Genomic DNA, 14,643 nt, shown 5'->3' with positions numbered 1-14,643 from the left:
CCTAGAGATGAAAGTGGTGCTCCTGGGGTTGCAAGCACTACAGGGCTCTCTACCTACGGGGACGATCGCAATTCAAACAGACATGTCGGTGGGGGGGCATTATCTGGGACAGGCTGTTCAAGGAACTTGGCAACAACACGAGTACAACTTGCACATCAACGTCCTAGAGATGAAAGTGGTGCTCCTGGGGTTGCAAGCACTACAGGGCTCTCTACCTACGGGGACGATCGCAATTCAAACAGACATGTCAGTAGTGTGGTACAACAAGCAAGGTGGAACCAGATCCTACCCCTTGTGTCAAGAGGCTCTAAGAGTATGGGAGTGGGAAATGTCTTCCCAATGCTTTCCGACTGCGACGCACATTCAGGGGAAATCCAACGTGATAGCAGACAAGCTAAGCAGGGCTATCCTTATGACTCACGAGTGGTCCCTGAAGCAGGATATTGCAAACCAAATTTTTTGCAAATGGGGCCAGCCTCACTGCGACCTTTTTGTCACCTCCATCAATACCAAATGCAGTAGCTATTTCACCCTAGACCCCCACCAGGACAGTCACCCAGGGATGCACTTGTTCACAATTGGTGCCCAGGACTTCTTTATTCTTTTTCCCCCCAGAGTTCTTCACAAAACAAAATAATTGGGTTGCAAACTAATACTCATTGCCCCTTACTGGCCTTGTTAGATATGGTTCCCCTTCTTATGGTCCCATCTCCAGGAGGAGCCTTGGATCCTTGAACCAGTTCCAGATCTTCTGGTGCATCAGTCGGGTATGCTCCATCTTTCCATACAGACACTCAAGCTGGCAGCTTGGTTCCTCCACTTCCCATTTTAGCCAAGCTTCCTGACATCTCCCCAGAAGTACAACCTATTTTAATTTCCTCTCACAAATCCTCAACGAAAAAACTTTATACTGGCAAATGGAAGTGGTTCTCTTGTTGGACATCCAAAAAAATAGTATTGACCCTTTTACTGCACTTATTACAAAGATCCTCAAATTTCTCCCTGAAACCTTTAACAAAAGAGCAGCACCAGCAACTATCAGAGTTCATCTGGCTGCTATTTCCAACTTTCATGTGGGAGCAATTTCCTCGAGACCCCCCCATAAGACAACACTTCCTCCTTGAGATCTAAATTTAGTTCTAGCTGTGTTCATTCTTCCTCCTTTCGAACTGGCTAATACTTGTTCTCTGAAACTCGTGACTTTTAAAACTATCTTCTTGACTGCCATTACCTCAGCTAGGACGGTATCAGAATTACAAGCTCTATCCAATCACCCCCCCCCCTTACTTAATTTTTCATAAAGATAGAGTTTCTCTCAGAACCAACCCCTCCTTCCTACCAAAAGTTTGCTCAGAGTTCAATCTGAATCAAATAGGAATACCTGCATTCTTCCCTAATCATGGCAACAAGGCAGAATATAAACTCCACCTACTGGATGTTCATAGACCATTACATTTTACTTGCACAGGACACAAGAATTCAGAAAATTTGACCAATTGTTTGTATCCTTTGCAGAAAACAGAAAGTTACTTTTGCGAATGAAGTTCTCTATCGAAATGGCTTTCAGACACCATCGCTTATGTCTATAATTGACAGAACAAGCAGCTGTCAGGAACTACCTCTACTGCCTTTCAGGCCTGACTGCCTTTAGACTCAATTTTTGCAGGAGCTACATGGGTTAAACTCCATACCTTCATCATTCATTATAAAGTTGATGTGGCCTCCCGGAACAGGGCATCCTTTGGTTCCATGGTCCTGAAAAGTCTATTCCATTGAGCCACCTAAGAAGAAGGTGCTGGGAACATGGTCTCAACCAGCAAGGAGGAAGGCAAGATAGGGACAACAAAGAAGTTATGTACTCACCATAACATTCCACGTTTGTTGTCCTTGATCTCACCTTCCTTCTTGCATCCCACCCTCCTTCCCCCTCTTGGGAGATCGAAAGGAATTATCCATCATTTGGATGCATAGGTTGCGATTCCCTTCCTGCCTTATGAGTTGGCTAGACTTTGGTGGGATAGATTATATATATCTACACACACACACACACACACACACACACACACACACACGTATATTTATATACATGTCTATCTATATTTGCACATTACAGTCTAGTGTTATGGGTCATCACAAATGAGATCTGGGCAACTCTCGCTAGGCATGTTGCGAGAGTCTAGCCTCGAGACAGTGAAATCTCTCAGCTTTAGAATGCAGCAGAGTCAGAGCAGAGGATCAGCTCCGAACCCAACCAGCAAGACGGAAGGCGAGATCAAGGACAAACATGGAACGTTATGGGAATTTTTTTTTTTTTTAAAAAAAGCAGCAGCTACTGCTTTCAAAGGGTTTCCCTGACAATGGAATTAAGCGTGGTTAGGAAGTTCCATTCTCTCAACGTGTCAATGGCTGGCTCAAGTTTACACTACTAATATACATGTCCCTTATTTTCCTTCATTACTTCTAAATCTTACTGTTATTAAAAATAAATAAATGCCAGCGAGATGAATGGGGAGGGGAGTGACAGAGGTGTTACCTGTGATAGCCAATCAGGTCATGAGTTGGACACATTAGAGCTGCATGCAGGAGATTTACAGTAACACACTTTAAAGGGAGAGAGTTAACTGCAATTTCTCTTAGGGCAAATATAAGCATATTATTACAATTTTAAGAAAAGAGAAAACCCTACATTTTCCAAAGTTGCTTTATTTCTTATTTTTTGTTTCTCTGTTTGGTGCGTTGGAAGGAAACACTTTAAACATGATAGTTCAGCTCAAATCCAGTGCCTTAACTGGTCTTTTAACCATGTGTGTGTAAAATTTAAAAATAACTTCTTTTTATTTTAAATATCAAGTAAAACAATTTTCACACACATCTGGTTATATTAATACCAAAAAGACATGACAAGTAACTGGATTTGGAGTTCAACAACCACGTTTAAAAAAAAAGTGTTGCCCCGATAACAGAAAACTACCAAGTCTTCTAAAGAAACATTTATTTATTTTTCTTCTTCTTGTATATCCTATCTATGGCTTTCAAGCAGTCAAAGTATTAAAAACTCAATTATTCCCCCTCCAAAAAATGTTTACTGTTTCACCCTAGCCTGATTACAGATGTCAATAATGTCATAACCTGCTCTACTACAGATGTTAAATAGAAAATGTGTAAAATTCTACTTTAAGCAGGGAATGCAACCTACATTCCCAGTCTCTGCATGGGTATAGATGGCCATGACAAGGTGCAATATATTTAGAGACATCTGTACTCCGGCTACATCCACTTACAGAGGTAAAAAGACCAGTAGAGTAACACTTAGAAGCACATCAAACAGTAAAAGTATTATTTCACACAATTGGTGTTCAGCTACATGATACAAACTGTCGATGTATGATGTTGCCTTTTACAAAAATGTGCAAAGTATCATTTATTTGACATTTGTTTACCAGAGTTGCCTGACTGGATCTACAGAACCCATTTTCAGAGGCCCGGGAAAAGCCCCGTATACAGTACAATCCAGTAAAGATTACATTAGAAATACTGTACAAAAAGTAAGTTGAAGGAACAAATTGCTACAAGATGTTGCAATATATTGCTACACAGCTAGACAATTCTGTACAGGTAAAACATTACAGGTGATAATGGTCACTCAAACATGATGTATAGTGTCAAAAAAAATTGTAGGCAGTGAAATGTGTGACATTGACTGTTATATTACATGCAAAATAGAATGTTAGTTTCAGTTAGGAAAACAGCAGCCAGAAAGTTAATGATGCAGGCTTTATGTAGGAGCAGAGTCATGTATTTTTGAGGTGATTTTTTTTAAAGAGGCTTTGAAATAGGTTAGGCCAGGCTTTATATAGGAGCAGAGTCATGTATTTTTGAGGTGATTTTTTTAAAGAGGCTTTGAAATAGGTTAGGCCAGGCTTTATGTAGGAGCAGAGTCATGTATTTTTGAGGTGATTTTTTTAAAGAGGCTTTGAAATAGGTTAGGCCAGGTATAGGCCTGGTAGCTAGAGGTAGTGAATTCCAAAGTATAAAGACAGAGTATGAATACAGAGAGTGACCAGGTTTTCTTATGTGTTTTGGGATAGCTAACAGATTTTTGTCTTCTGATCGCAGGGATCGATTTGGTGTGTAAGGTGCGATTAGACTGGCTAGTGCATGGCAGGCAACAGGCTTGAATATAAGGCTGTGCAAGGTGGATAGCTGAATAAAGGCAAATTGGTTGGGCATCTCAAGCCAGTTTAATTCTAGGAGTGGTTTACAGTGGTGTGTGATATTTAGAGTTTGTGGCAAACTTTGTTGTAGCACTGTTCCAACTTGCTTAGGGTAGAATTTTGTAAGTTAGTTAAGATAGGGGCACCATAAAGAAGGGAGGGAAGTCAAATGTTTTTTGCGAGGGTAGTTCTGGTTGCTGCAGTAAATACATGTTTGTTTCTACATAGCAGTCAGTTTTTGAGGAGTTTTCTTTATATTTTGCTATATGCAGGTCAAATGAAAGTTTATGGTCAATGATAACACCTAGAAGTTTGGTTTCCTGCACTATTTCTATGGCAGTGTTGTCAGATGCAAGGATGTTGAAATGATCAGTGACAGGGGAAGTGTTTTTGATGTGAAAGAGTACTAGTTTTGTCTTCTTTGGATTAAGAAAGAGTTGGGCATTTCTTAGACAGGATTCGACTACAGTAAAGGACTTGAGAGTAGTACTGGTAGTGACTGAGCAGTGCAGATTATGGTGGAATCATCAGCATATTGAATGAGGGTCCTAGGGTGAGAGGCAGTGTGAAAGTTGTTTGTGAAAATGTTGAAAAGTAGGGGTCCTATGATGGAGCTTTTGGGGACTACAGTAGGGTTGTGGAGAAAGGGTGAGAGTTCGTTGGACCATTTCACTGCTCGTTTACGATCCTGGAGTAGAGCCAAAACCATTTTACTGCATTATGTGAGAAGCCTAAGTTAAGACAGGGTGTTCAAAAGTAAGGGGTGAGACACTGTGTCAAAGACCTTGGAGAGATCAAGGAATACTGAGGCTGTATGGCATCCTGCATCTCTGACCTTGTTCACGGTGTCTGTAAAGGATAATAGGGCTGTAGCTGTGCTGTGGCTAAGTTGGAAGCCATGTTGGGTTTTGGTTAAAAGATTGTTTTGCAATGGATATTGCGTTACCTGCTGATGGATACCTCTCTCAAGAATTTTGGATATGGGTAACAAGATGGATATAGGATGGAAATTGGATGGATCAAAAAAGTTGCCTCCTTTGTGGATGGGGGTGATGTGAGATACTGATTGGGTAGGCGACTGAGTTAGCAGCCAGTATGAGGAGAGATTGTCAGTGGAGGTAGAGCAGGGTTTTAGTTTTTGTAGCAGTTTCTTAATGGCGGCAGTGGGTATGGGCTGAAATGAGAATGGGGTTTGTATGACATTTTGTTGAGTAGGGGGGTTAGCAATGACAGGATTAGAAGTAGTTGATGGCCTGGGGTCGGTGTCTGAATAGGTTGAAGGGTGGGGGGGGGGTCCAGCATTAGGGGTGTTAGTTAATAAGTCTGAAACTGATTTTATGAAGTGCTTGTTAAAGTCTTCAGCTATCTGTGATGGAGGGGTATCAGGGTGTGCTCTCCATTTCTTCCAGGGTTAAAGTAGAGAAGATATGGAGTGCCAAAATTTACTGGGGTTGTTGTATACAGAGGAAGAGGCTGGCGAAGAAGAAGTTGGATTGTCAAAGAGATGAAGAAAGTAGACATGAGTATAAGGAGATGAGGCGCATGGCAAAGAGAGAGGTGGCGAAAGCCAAGGATAAGGCATACGGAGAGTTGTATGAGAGATTGAACTCTAAAGAGGGAGAAAAAGGACCTGTACCGATTGGCTAGACAGAGGGACAGAGCTTGGAAAGATGTGCAGCAAGTAAGGGTGATAAAGGTTAGTGAGGGAAAGGTACTCACAAGAGAGGAGAGTGTGCTGAGTAGATGGAAAGAGTATTTTGAGAGGTTGATGAAGAGAATGAGAGAGAGAGAGAGAGAGGTTGGATGATGTGGGGATAGTGAATCAGGAAGTGAAACAGATTAGCAAGGAGGAAGTAAGGACAGCTATGAAGAGGATGAAGAATGGAAAGGCTGTTGGCCCAAATGACATAAATGGAAGCATGGAGGTGTTTAGGAGAAATGGCAGAGGAATTTTTAACTAGATTGTTTAATGAAATTTTGGAAAGTCAGAGGATGCCTGACGAGTGGAGAAAAAGTGTTTTGGTACCTATCTTTAAGAATAAGGGTGATGTGCAGAGCTGCAGTAACTACAGAGGGATAAAATTGATCAGTCACAGCTTGAAGTTATGGGAAAGAGTAGTGGAAGCTAGGTTAAGAAGGGAGGTGATGATTAGTGATCAGCAGTATGGTTTCATGCCAGGAAAGAGCACTACAGATGCAATGTTTGCTTTGAGAGTGTTATTGGAGAAATACAGAGAAGGTCAGAAGGAGTTACATTGTGTCTTTGTAGACTAGGAGAAAGCATACGACAGGGTGCATAGAGAAGAGTTGTGGTATTGTATGAGGAAGTCGGGAGTGGCAGAGAAGTATGTAAGAGTGGTACAGGATATGTACGAGGGTAGTGTGACAGTGGTGAGGACTGCAGTGGGAGTGACAGATCCGTTTAAGGTGGAGGTGGGATTACATCAAGGATCAGCTCAGAGTCCTTTCTTATTTGCAGTGGTGATGGACAGGTTGACAGATGAGATCAGGCAGGAGGCCCCGTGGACTATGATGTTTGCAGATGACATTGTGATCTATAGTGAGAGTAGGAATCAGGTTGAGGAGACTCTGGAGAGGTGGAGATATGCTCTAGAGAGCAGAGGAATGAAGGTCAGCAGGGCCAAGACAGAATATATGTGTGTAAATGAGAGGAAGGGTAGAGGAATGGTGAGGATGCAGGGAGTAGAGTTGGTAAAGGTGGACGAGTTTAAGTACTTGGCATCAACAGTTCAGAGTAATGGTGAATGTGGAACAGAGGTAAAGAAGAGAGTACAGGCAGGGTGGAATGGGTGAAGAAGAGTGTCAGGAGTGATTTGTGACAGACTGGTACCAGTAAGAGTGAAAGGGAAAGTCTACAAGAGAGTAGTGAGACCAGCTATGTTATATGGTTTGGAGATGGTGGGATTGATGAAAAGGCAGGAGTCCGAGCTGGATGTGGCAGAGTTAAAGATGTTAAGATTTGCACTCGGGCTGACTAGGATGAAGAGGATTAGGAATCAGTATATTAGAGGGTCAGCTCATGTTGGACAGTTTGGAGACAAGCAAGAGAGACGAGAATGCGTTGGTCTGGACATATGCTGAGGAGGGATGATGGGTATATTGGGAAAAAGATGCCAAGGATGGAGCTGCCAGGTAAGAGGAAAGCCTAAGATAAGGTTTATGGACGTGGTGAGAGAGGACATGCAGGCGGTTGGTGTGACAGAGCAAGATGCAGAGGATAGGAAGAAATGGAAAGAGATGATCCGCTGTGGCGACCCCCAACGGGAAAAGCCAAAAGATGATGATAACCTCTGATTAGTTTTGTCACTTTGTTACATAGGGTTTTGAAATTAACATGATTTTGTTCCTTTTTTTTTGCTTCCAGGTTGACCAGTCTAGGTCCCTTTGCTTAATCAGGTGTTTACATTCCTTAGAGAGCCATGGTGCGGAGTTATTTATGATTCTTTTCATACGAATGGGAACTGGTGTATTAAGTATGTGAAGGAAGGTGTTATTAAAGAATAGTACAGTATCACTACGGGGTAGTTGCTTCAGGGGTGACCAGTCTACTTCCTGTATGAGATTGTTGAATTTACACTGACAAAAATTAGTAGAGTTCCTAACAGTGTACCAGAAGAGGGGTAAGTGGCAGGGTGAGATACTAGAATCCAGTCTAAGGTGGATTGGCAGGTAAGATTTTTGCTGTACCTTGGAGCATTGATAAGCTGAGAAAAAAAAACAAAAACACATGTATACAATTTGTGGGGGAGTCTGAAGCTATGGTTTGCTATACCACTTAATTATTCTGCATGGACATTTCACAAACTTTGACACTGTCTTAACATGTACTTTATCCATTGCAAAATATACAATTTTGTTAAAAACATGAACCATACCCACTCAGTAATGTCTTATCTTATCTTATCAAAAGGTCAGTAGTGCACCATCCCTTGAAGATATTACAGGAAGTACCACCACACATAGCACTTTTATGCCTACATATAAAGTATTGCACAAAAGCTTCTCCTATTCATCACAAATAGGACACCAAGTTTAGAAACAAGCCCCTCTGTGGAATCCTGTCCAGAAACCAACACAAAAGGAAAAGCTCATATCTTTAAAGAAAAGAATAAAAATCTCAAGCATGCTAAAATCATGCTTCAAGAGTTAAGAACTGGAAGATAAGATCAAATCCTACAAAGTTAATTATGAAGCAAAAAGTGCTATATCAGCAAAGGCATTCTTTAAAGATGTAAAGAACATCAGAAATACTAGTTATTAATGTATCTTAAAATGGTATCACCCATTCATACCTCAAGGATATAGTTGACATTCTGTCAGATAAATTCAACTCCAAATTCCCCCACTGTCAATTCCAAATTTCTCAAAAAAAAAAAAAAAAAAATTAGAGGAGTCTATACCCACTACACAGAAATTACCTTGAAAAAGAAATTAAAAGCACTCTCCAAGACCAAAAACAGCTGTACAAGTTCAGACAACACATCGGGCTGTTTTATGGTCAGTATGAAATGCTCCTATAGGACATCCTCCACACACTATCCAACCACAGCCTGTCGTAATGCCCCTTCACAAGGAAGGCCATACCACATACATTGGCAACTATAAACCTAAAAGCCTCCACAGCACAATTTGAAAGGAGATGGAATGTGTCATTATGGACTTCATCAATGAAGATACAAGGAACCTACAATCCTTACACCCAAACAAAGTCAGCTTTGTAAAGGGTAGATCACACCTGTTAATCTAGCGGACTTCTTTGAATGAGTCAAAGATGTACTCAATGAGCTAACGCCACGTAAACAGCTTGCTTTGATTTAACTAAGGCCTTGGACACTATACTCCACTGTGGCATGACAGGCAAACTTGTCAAATTCAATACAATTCCCTGTGTAACACATTGGATTGCCAACTAGCTTACTGGTAGATCACACTCTATTAGAGTTGGTGTCATGCTGTCCTCCAAGAGACAGAAAACTAGTGGTGTATCACAGGGTCCAGTTCTGGACCTATTTGTAGTTGGCATTTCTCTGCTGTCAAAACAGACATTGAAGCCCTTAAACTTACAAAGACTGGGGACAACTGCAAGTTTAAAGCTGCCATCAGCTCCCCTGAAGACTCTCATATCCTCAAAGACAGTCTAACTTAAAAGCAAACTTGTGCCGTTAGGATCATGGTCTCAAGCTGAATGTCAAAAAATGTAGCACTATGCACTTAAACGGTAACCCTTGCACACCTACTACATAAAGAACATCTCCATAAGAGACACTATCATTACAGACCTAGGCACTTTTGTGGGATTCAGACAACATAACCATAAGGTATGGTTTTTAGAATTACATTCCGAACAGGTAAACATGTTTTATATAGCTCTGTGCAGTACACATTATGTTATCCAATTCTAAAGATTCTGTGCTCTTTAAATAATAAAGATAGAGAGAGATTCTCAGGAAAATGTTATTTCAGTACACTGCGTATGTGTAGCTACAGCCTTGCTATCATGACAGATACTTTTCCCAAATAAATGGAACCGCACCACTTGTGTACCTCATTATGATGAGCATTTCCCAGTCCGGATCTTAAAGTCTATGCTTCCTGTAGTTCCATAATGAAAAGGTCCGTCACATGTTCAGCATTAGGAATGGTTTTAACAGATATTCATTAGGAATAATACTGAACCATATTAATTCATCAAAAGAAAGTTTTACAAGTACAAAGTGGCACATTTTAACCATCTTTTGAGCTTCTTAAATGAAGTTGTTAGCAAGCTGCTTGCAGGTGCTCCATATTGTGTCCATTTGCTCCACAATACGAGAGGCAGTATTCCTCATTTTGGAGATGGAAAGTTGAGAGCCATGTTGAAACAAACTCTTGCTTTTGTAAAACAAGATACTTCCCTCACTGCATTCCAACCTAATATACAGGAAATACATGGGAAACCACAAACTTACCCAGGTCTCACCCCTTCCCATCCTTTATGAACCAGAAGGAGCAACTAGTTTGGCATGCCAATACCAGTGGGACTGCAGCTGTATTTTAGAAATGCTCCAGATACTAACCAGCTTTATGTATGTCAGCAATATCCTTTAATTCTGTGCCATTCTCCTTGGTAACTCAGGTTTTGTCCTCAAGTCCTAACAAAAAAAAGTTGAAAGTTATAATGCAGATGTAAACTTTGTGTTTTAATCAGCCAGAAAATGGAATGAGGGCAGAGTCTGAAATTGCAAAATGTACTTTTTGGGGTGGGGTAGGGGATAAGCCTGTGAGTCTAACTGCCAAAACTAATACAATATGTCATGAAGCTCAATGACGGTATAAAAAAAAAAAACTTGTATCTGTATCACATCATCTACTGCAAATCATAAAACATGCACGTTTTATTCAAGTACATTGATAAAACATTTTCAATACCTATTAAGATCCTAAATTATTGCAACGTCTGCAGCAGGTAAGCGACTTTTATGTAAGTATACATAACTATACTAGTTGTGTTTCCACATACTCAGTTTCACAGCGTCACGTCCAAGCAGTGAAACGCATGAAGTACAGCACTGTGTGTTTTCTGAGTCTCCAGGGCAGGGTTAGTTCAGTTGGCTCAGTGTCACACACAGATGTGACTCTTTACCCTGCAAACCTACACCGTGACGGCAAAGCAGGCTAAAATACCTCAAATCACAAGCAATCCTTATTTAAACCAAAACTCGCAACAGTTAAATTATCTCAGGCAGCCGCAAACTTTTACTTCATGGGGGTCATTTCTGTGTTTCCTTAGCCTTCATGTGCTCGAATGCCTTCGGCAGAGTAGCAACAAGAACATAGTAAAGGATTTGTGAAGGAGAACAACTGCCAGCACATTCCTAAGAATTTGCGTGCGACCGTTTCACCGTTACCCCTCCTGCACTTTCTCATCAACTTCTGCCTTCAAGAAAAGTACCTACTAGCTGCTTTCAGGTCATAGTTTTAACAGAGGCGAGTGTGGCATCTTCAAGCCCTTATACAGCATCAACCAGCCATCAGTACATACCTAAATCGCTGCTTAATTTGATCCCCTGCCCAAAGTCCGCGTCTCGTCAACAACCGTTTAGTTGTGTGAGCGTCGCACGTTACCCGGGTTATCTCATTTGCCGCTCATCGCTAACTTACCTCCTCCCTTTCGCTCGTGTGTCACCACTCGCCAACCCCCACCTTTGGCGCACTTGGAGACAACTCCCAACACCTTCAGGCTCTACTTTTCAACACCTCGAGGGGAGGGCAGAAATCCCGTGTGACTTCTCACCCGGTCGCTGCGCTTTCTTCACCAGAAGTAGTTACGACATGCTGCAATGGTAAAGTATATTTTGTTTTTAGTTTTCTTTTCCTTAAGTACATGTCATTCTGTACACAAGAATCTGTCTCATTTCCCCAAGTATAATAAACATAAGTACGTCTTTACCGCAGTTGGGCCTTTTTGGTGCTGAGGATGTTGACATGTATGCTTTATTTGTTGGGGACGTCAGAATTTGCGGAATTAGATAATAGTGGCTTTTTGCACGAGTCTGTTTACCTGACTTACAAATACTGTGAAGGGAAAGTTAAAAACTGTATAGAAAGTTGCTGCTGACTTGTTTTATTTTTCTAGAATAACACTTACAACTTTTATGTTATGAAACTAACTTCAGGTTAGTTAAAAATACCTTCCTTTTCAGTTTGTTTGTCGCCTTGATTAGGTACGCCGCTAAGTCCTGACATTTGTAACCAATTATTTAGGCAGGTATATTAGGAATTTTCAATTATTCGTTGGTATTTAAAACAGCGTGTCCATGTGTATTCCTTTTATATTATTTATTAGTAGTACTGTTATGTTTACCGTTTATTGTGAACGAAAGCATTGCTGTACGAGTTACATGAATGTTTCCAGAAGTACTACTCAGTATTCTATACTTTGGGTATTTCTTTGTGACTTATGTTAGCCTGCCTTCAGCATTTAATTTTGTTAAAGTACTTGAAAGGTATTTGCTGTCTGCCATTTCTTGTGTAAGTCGTGGTGCCTGCAGAGTTAGTGTCAACACTACTGGCTGAGATCAAACGTAATATTAAAAGCGTGCTTAGTGTGCCGAGAATGGGGTGAAGTCAAATCAGTGACAGGGGGGATTGCAGTTGCATTTATTTCTTCATCTAATATGACAAGCCTAGTTTGTGAGATCAGAAGCCATCACTGAGTATGAGGTATGGAAGATGTAACTGTCAAGTACAGGCAGAAAAAGGAATGTGGCCTTGTGACTAAGTCTTGGGTTACACCTAAGACAAGCAACATTGGAAGAACGTCTGAAAACCGAAGATTGTTAATACTTCCCCTTAATTGTAACATCTTATTGGTTTAACAGTGTTGCGCTTAAATGCTATATATTTCTACATAATTGTTAATAATCACATATATTATTAGCTTCAAGTTACTTTGCAGATCAGTTACTCGTCGGATGCATTTTACTGTTAAAGATAAATACCGTGGCAAACAAGTGTTTAATTTTAGTATATATGCTGCATTTGGGATGAGAATTCCGCAGTGTACATCTATTTCGGGACAAAATTAAAAACGGGAATAGTACAATGAAATTCTTAGAATTTACATGTTTATAAACGGTATCCTTTTAGGTTATGGTTTGTCTTGTTTTAACAAGAAAACGGCAGTAGTAACTTCAGAATAATCATTTGGGTAAGGAAAACTATTTTATCAGGACACTGCCCTGCCGATCACTTTTGCTGGAAATGTTTCAGGTGATATAAATTTAAAGTTACATTTATTCTGCAGTGGAGTACTGTGTATGTGTTTATTTACATGAGAGCACGGGACAAAATCAAATTGGATGTCACTTTCAAACTTAACAGCATAAGTAATATTGTGTTGTATTGTAATGAAAACTATAGTATATCTAAAATAAGTACGATTGAAATTTGTGTAGGGAATGTTTGAAATGCTATATACTCGGGTAAACCTATTCATGTTGAATGCGTTTTATGATTCATCAAATCAGTCCCTCCCTTCATCAGTTGGACTAACAGTGCAGATGTGTTACTTGTAAATATATTTTATGTCATTTGCTTTCTTGTCTGCCAAATGTAGATTAGAAAAGAAAGACAGTTAGTATTGAAGGCTATGATATGTGGATAAAACGAGTTGCTGGAACTGAGAAGGAACTGTTAAACATTTTTTCCCATCTGTATTGTAGCACATTTGTTGTCATGCAGCAATAAAAAACAAACACATCGTATCTGTTTTGGTTTAATATTCCAATAGCAGTAAGAAGGGTAATTAAGTGGCATGCTGAGTAGGCAAGTAAAATCTTATTTATTTATTTAATGAATTTGAATTCATTTTTTACTTTTGACAGACTGCATCATCCTTTTCACTGCATTACATTGTTATCCTATGAATAGTGATGTAGGAACATTTGAATCTTTTAAGTACATGATGCTGTAGAATGACTAAGAAATACAAAACAAGAAAAGTTGTTGCAAAGTCATTATGAGTTCTGTGTGACTTGTAAGCAAACACAGTAGTTTGTTATAAACATCTAAGAGTTGTCCAAATGTTTGAAAGTTTTCAGTGGACATGTAACTTGAATGGCTGTGGACAGTAATTTCTGTTTTGTTTATAGAATTTGATCAGATATATCGGATTAAATATTTTCTGAATCTGCACCCAACTACTCCACTGAGACAATTCAGAATAGGGTTACCACCTGTCCCACTTTGCGAGGGACAGTCCCTCTTTGGGCATTTGTGTCCTGCAAAAAAATTGTAAAAATGACAAATGTCCTGAGATTTTAGGGCAAAATTATTTCCTATATTTTATGTAATAGTTGCATAAAGTAGTTATTCTGTATCTGAAACACCTAAATGTTATAAGAAACAGAATAGGCAACTAAAATGCTACAAAACTAAGATTTTTATTTAGGCAAACAAGTGAAGTTCTTTTCTTTGTACTGGCTGTGGGAATGTTTTGGGCTGCAAAATCTGATGCTTGTACCACAGTTGTCCCACTTTGGGCATTTGAAAAGGTGGCAACCCTAATTCAGAATATTTTTGTTTAATTTTTCAAGAAAAAAAATCCTCTCTCTCTCTCTCTCTATATATATATATATATATATATATATATATATATATATATATATATATATATATATTTATATCTTTATTTTATATATATATATATATATATATATATATATATATATATATATATATATATATGCATACATACACACACTTTTAATGTGGCGCTAATATGATTCCACTGTGTTGTGATGGTAGTCTGCCCCCAACAAAAAATAACATGCATGTTCAGAATTCCCACCACTTCCTGAATTAGAGGCAGCTCCTAACTTTTTAAATTGTTTATAGATAGCTTATTTTAGCTGTCTATGACTATGAA

General features: G+C 39.6%; 1 protein-coding gene across 1 annotated transcript in view; it reads left to right on the top strand.

Annotated features, from left to right (window-relative positions):
- The first annotated feature begins 11,122 nt into the window (after nt 1-11,122).
- Nucleotides 11,123-14,643, top strand: part of BNC2 (basonuclin 2) — a 2,846,732-nt gene continuing 2,843,211 nt past the window's right edge. The window contains exon 1 of the mRNA XM_044061291.1: nt 11,123-11,557. Within this exon, the coding sequence (XP_043917226.1) occupies nt 11,555-11,557 (3 nt within the window). The 5' untranslated portion in view covers nt 11,123-11,554. The remainder of the gene's footprint in view (nt 11,558-14,643) is intronic.

Source organism: Protopterus annectens, chromosome 2.part0 (genome assembly GCF_019279795.1).
Source record: "Protopterus annectens isolate FY-2018-M chromosome 2.part0, PAN1.0, whole genome shotgun sequence".
NCBI lineage: Eukaryota > Metazoa > Chordata > Ceratodontiformes > Protopteridae > Protopterus > Protopterus annectens.
Note: the sequence above shows the minus strand (reverse complement) of the source record. Positions and strands in the feature narration are given on the sequence as shown.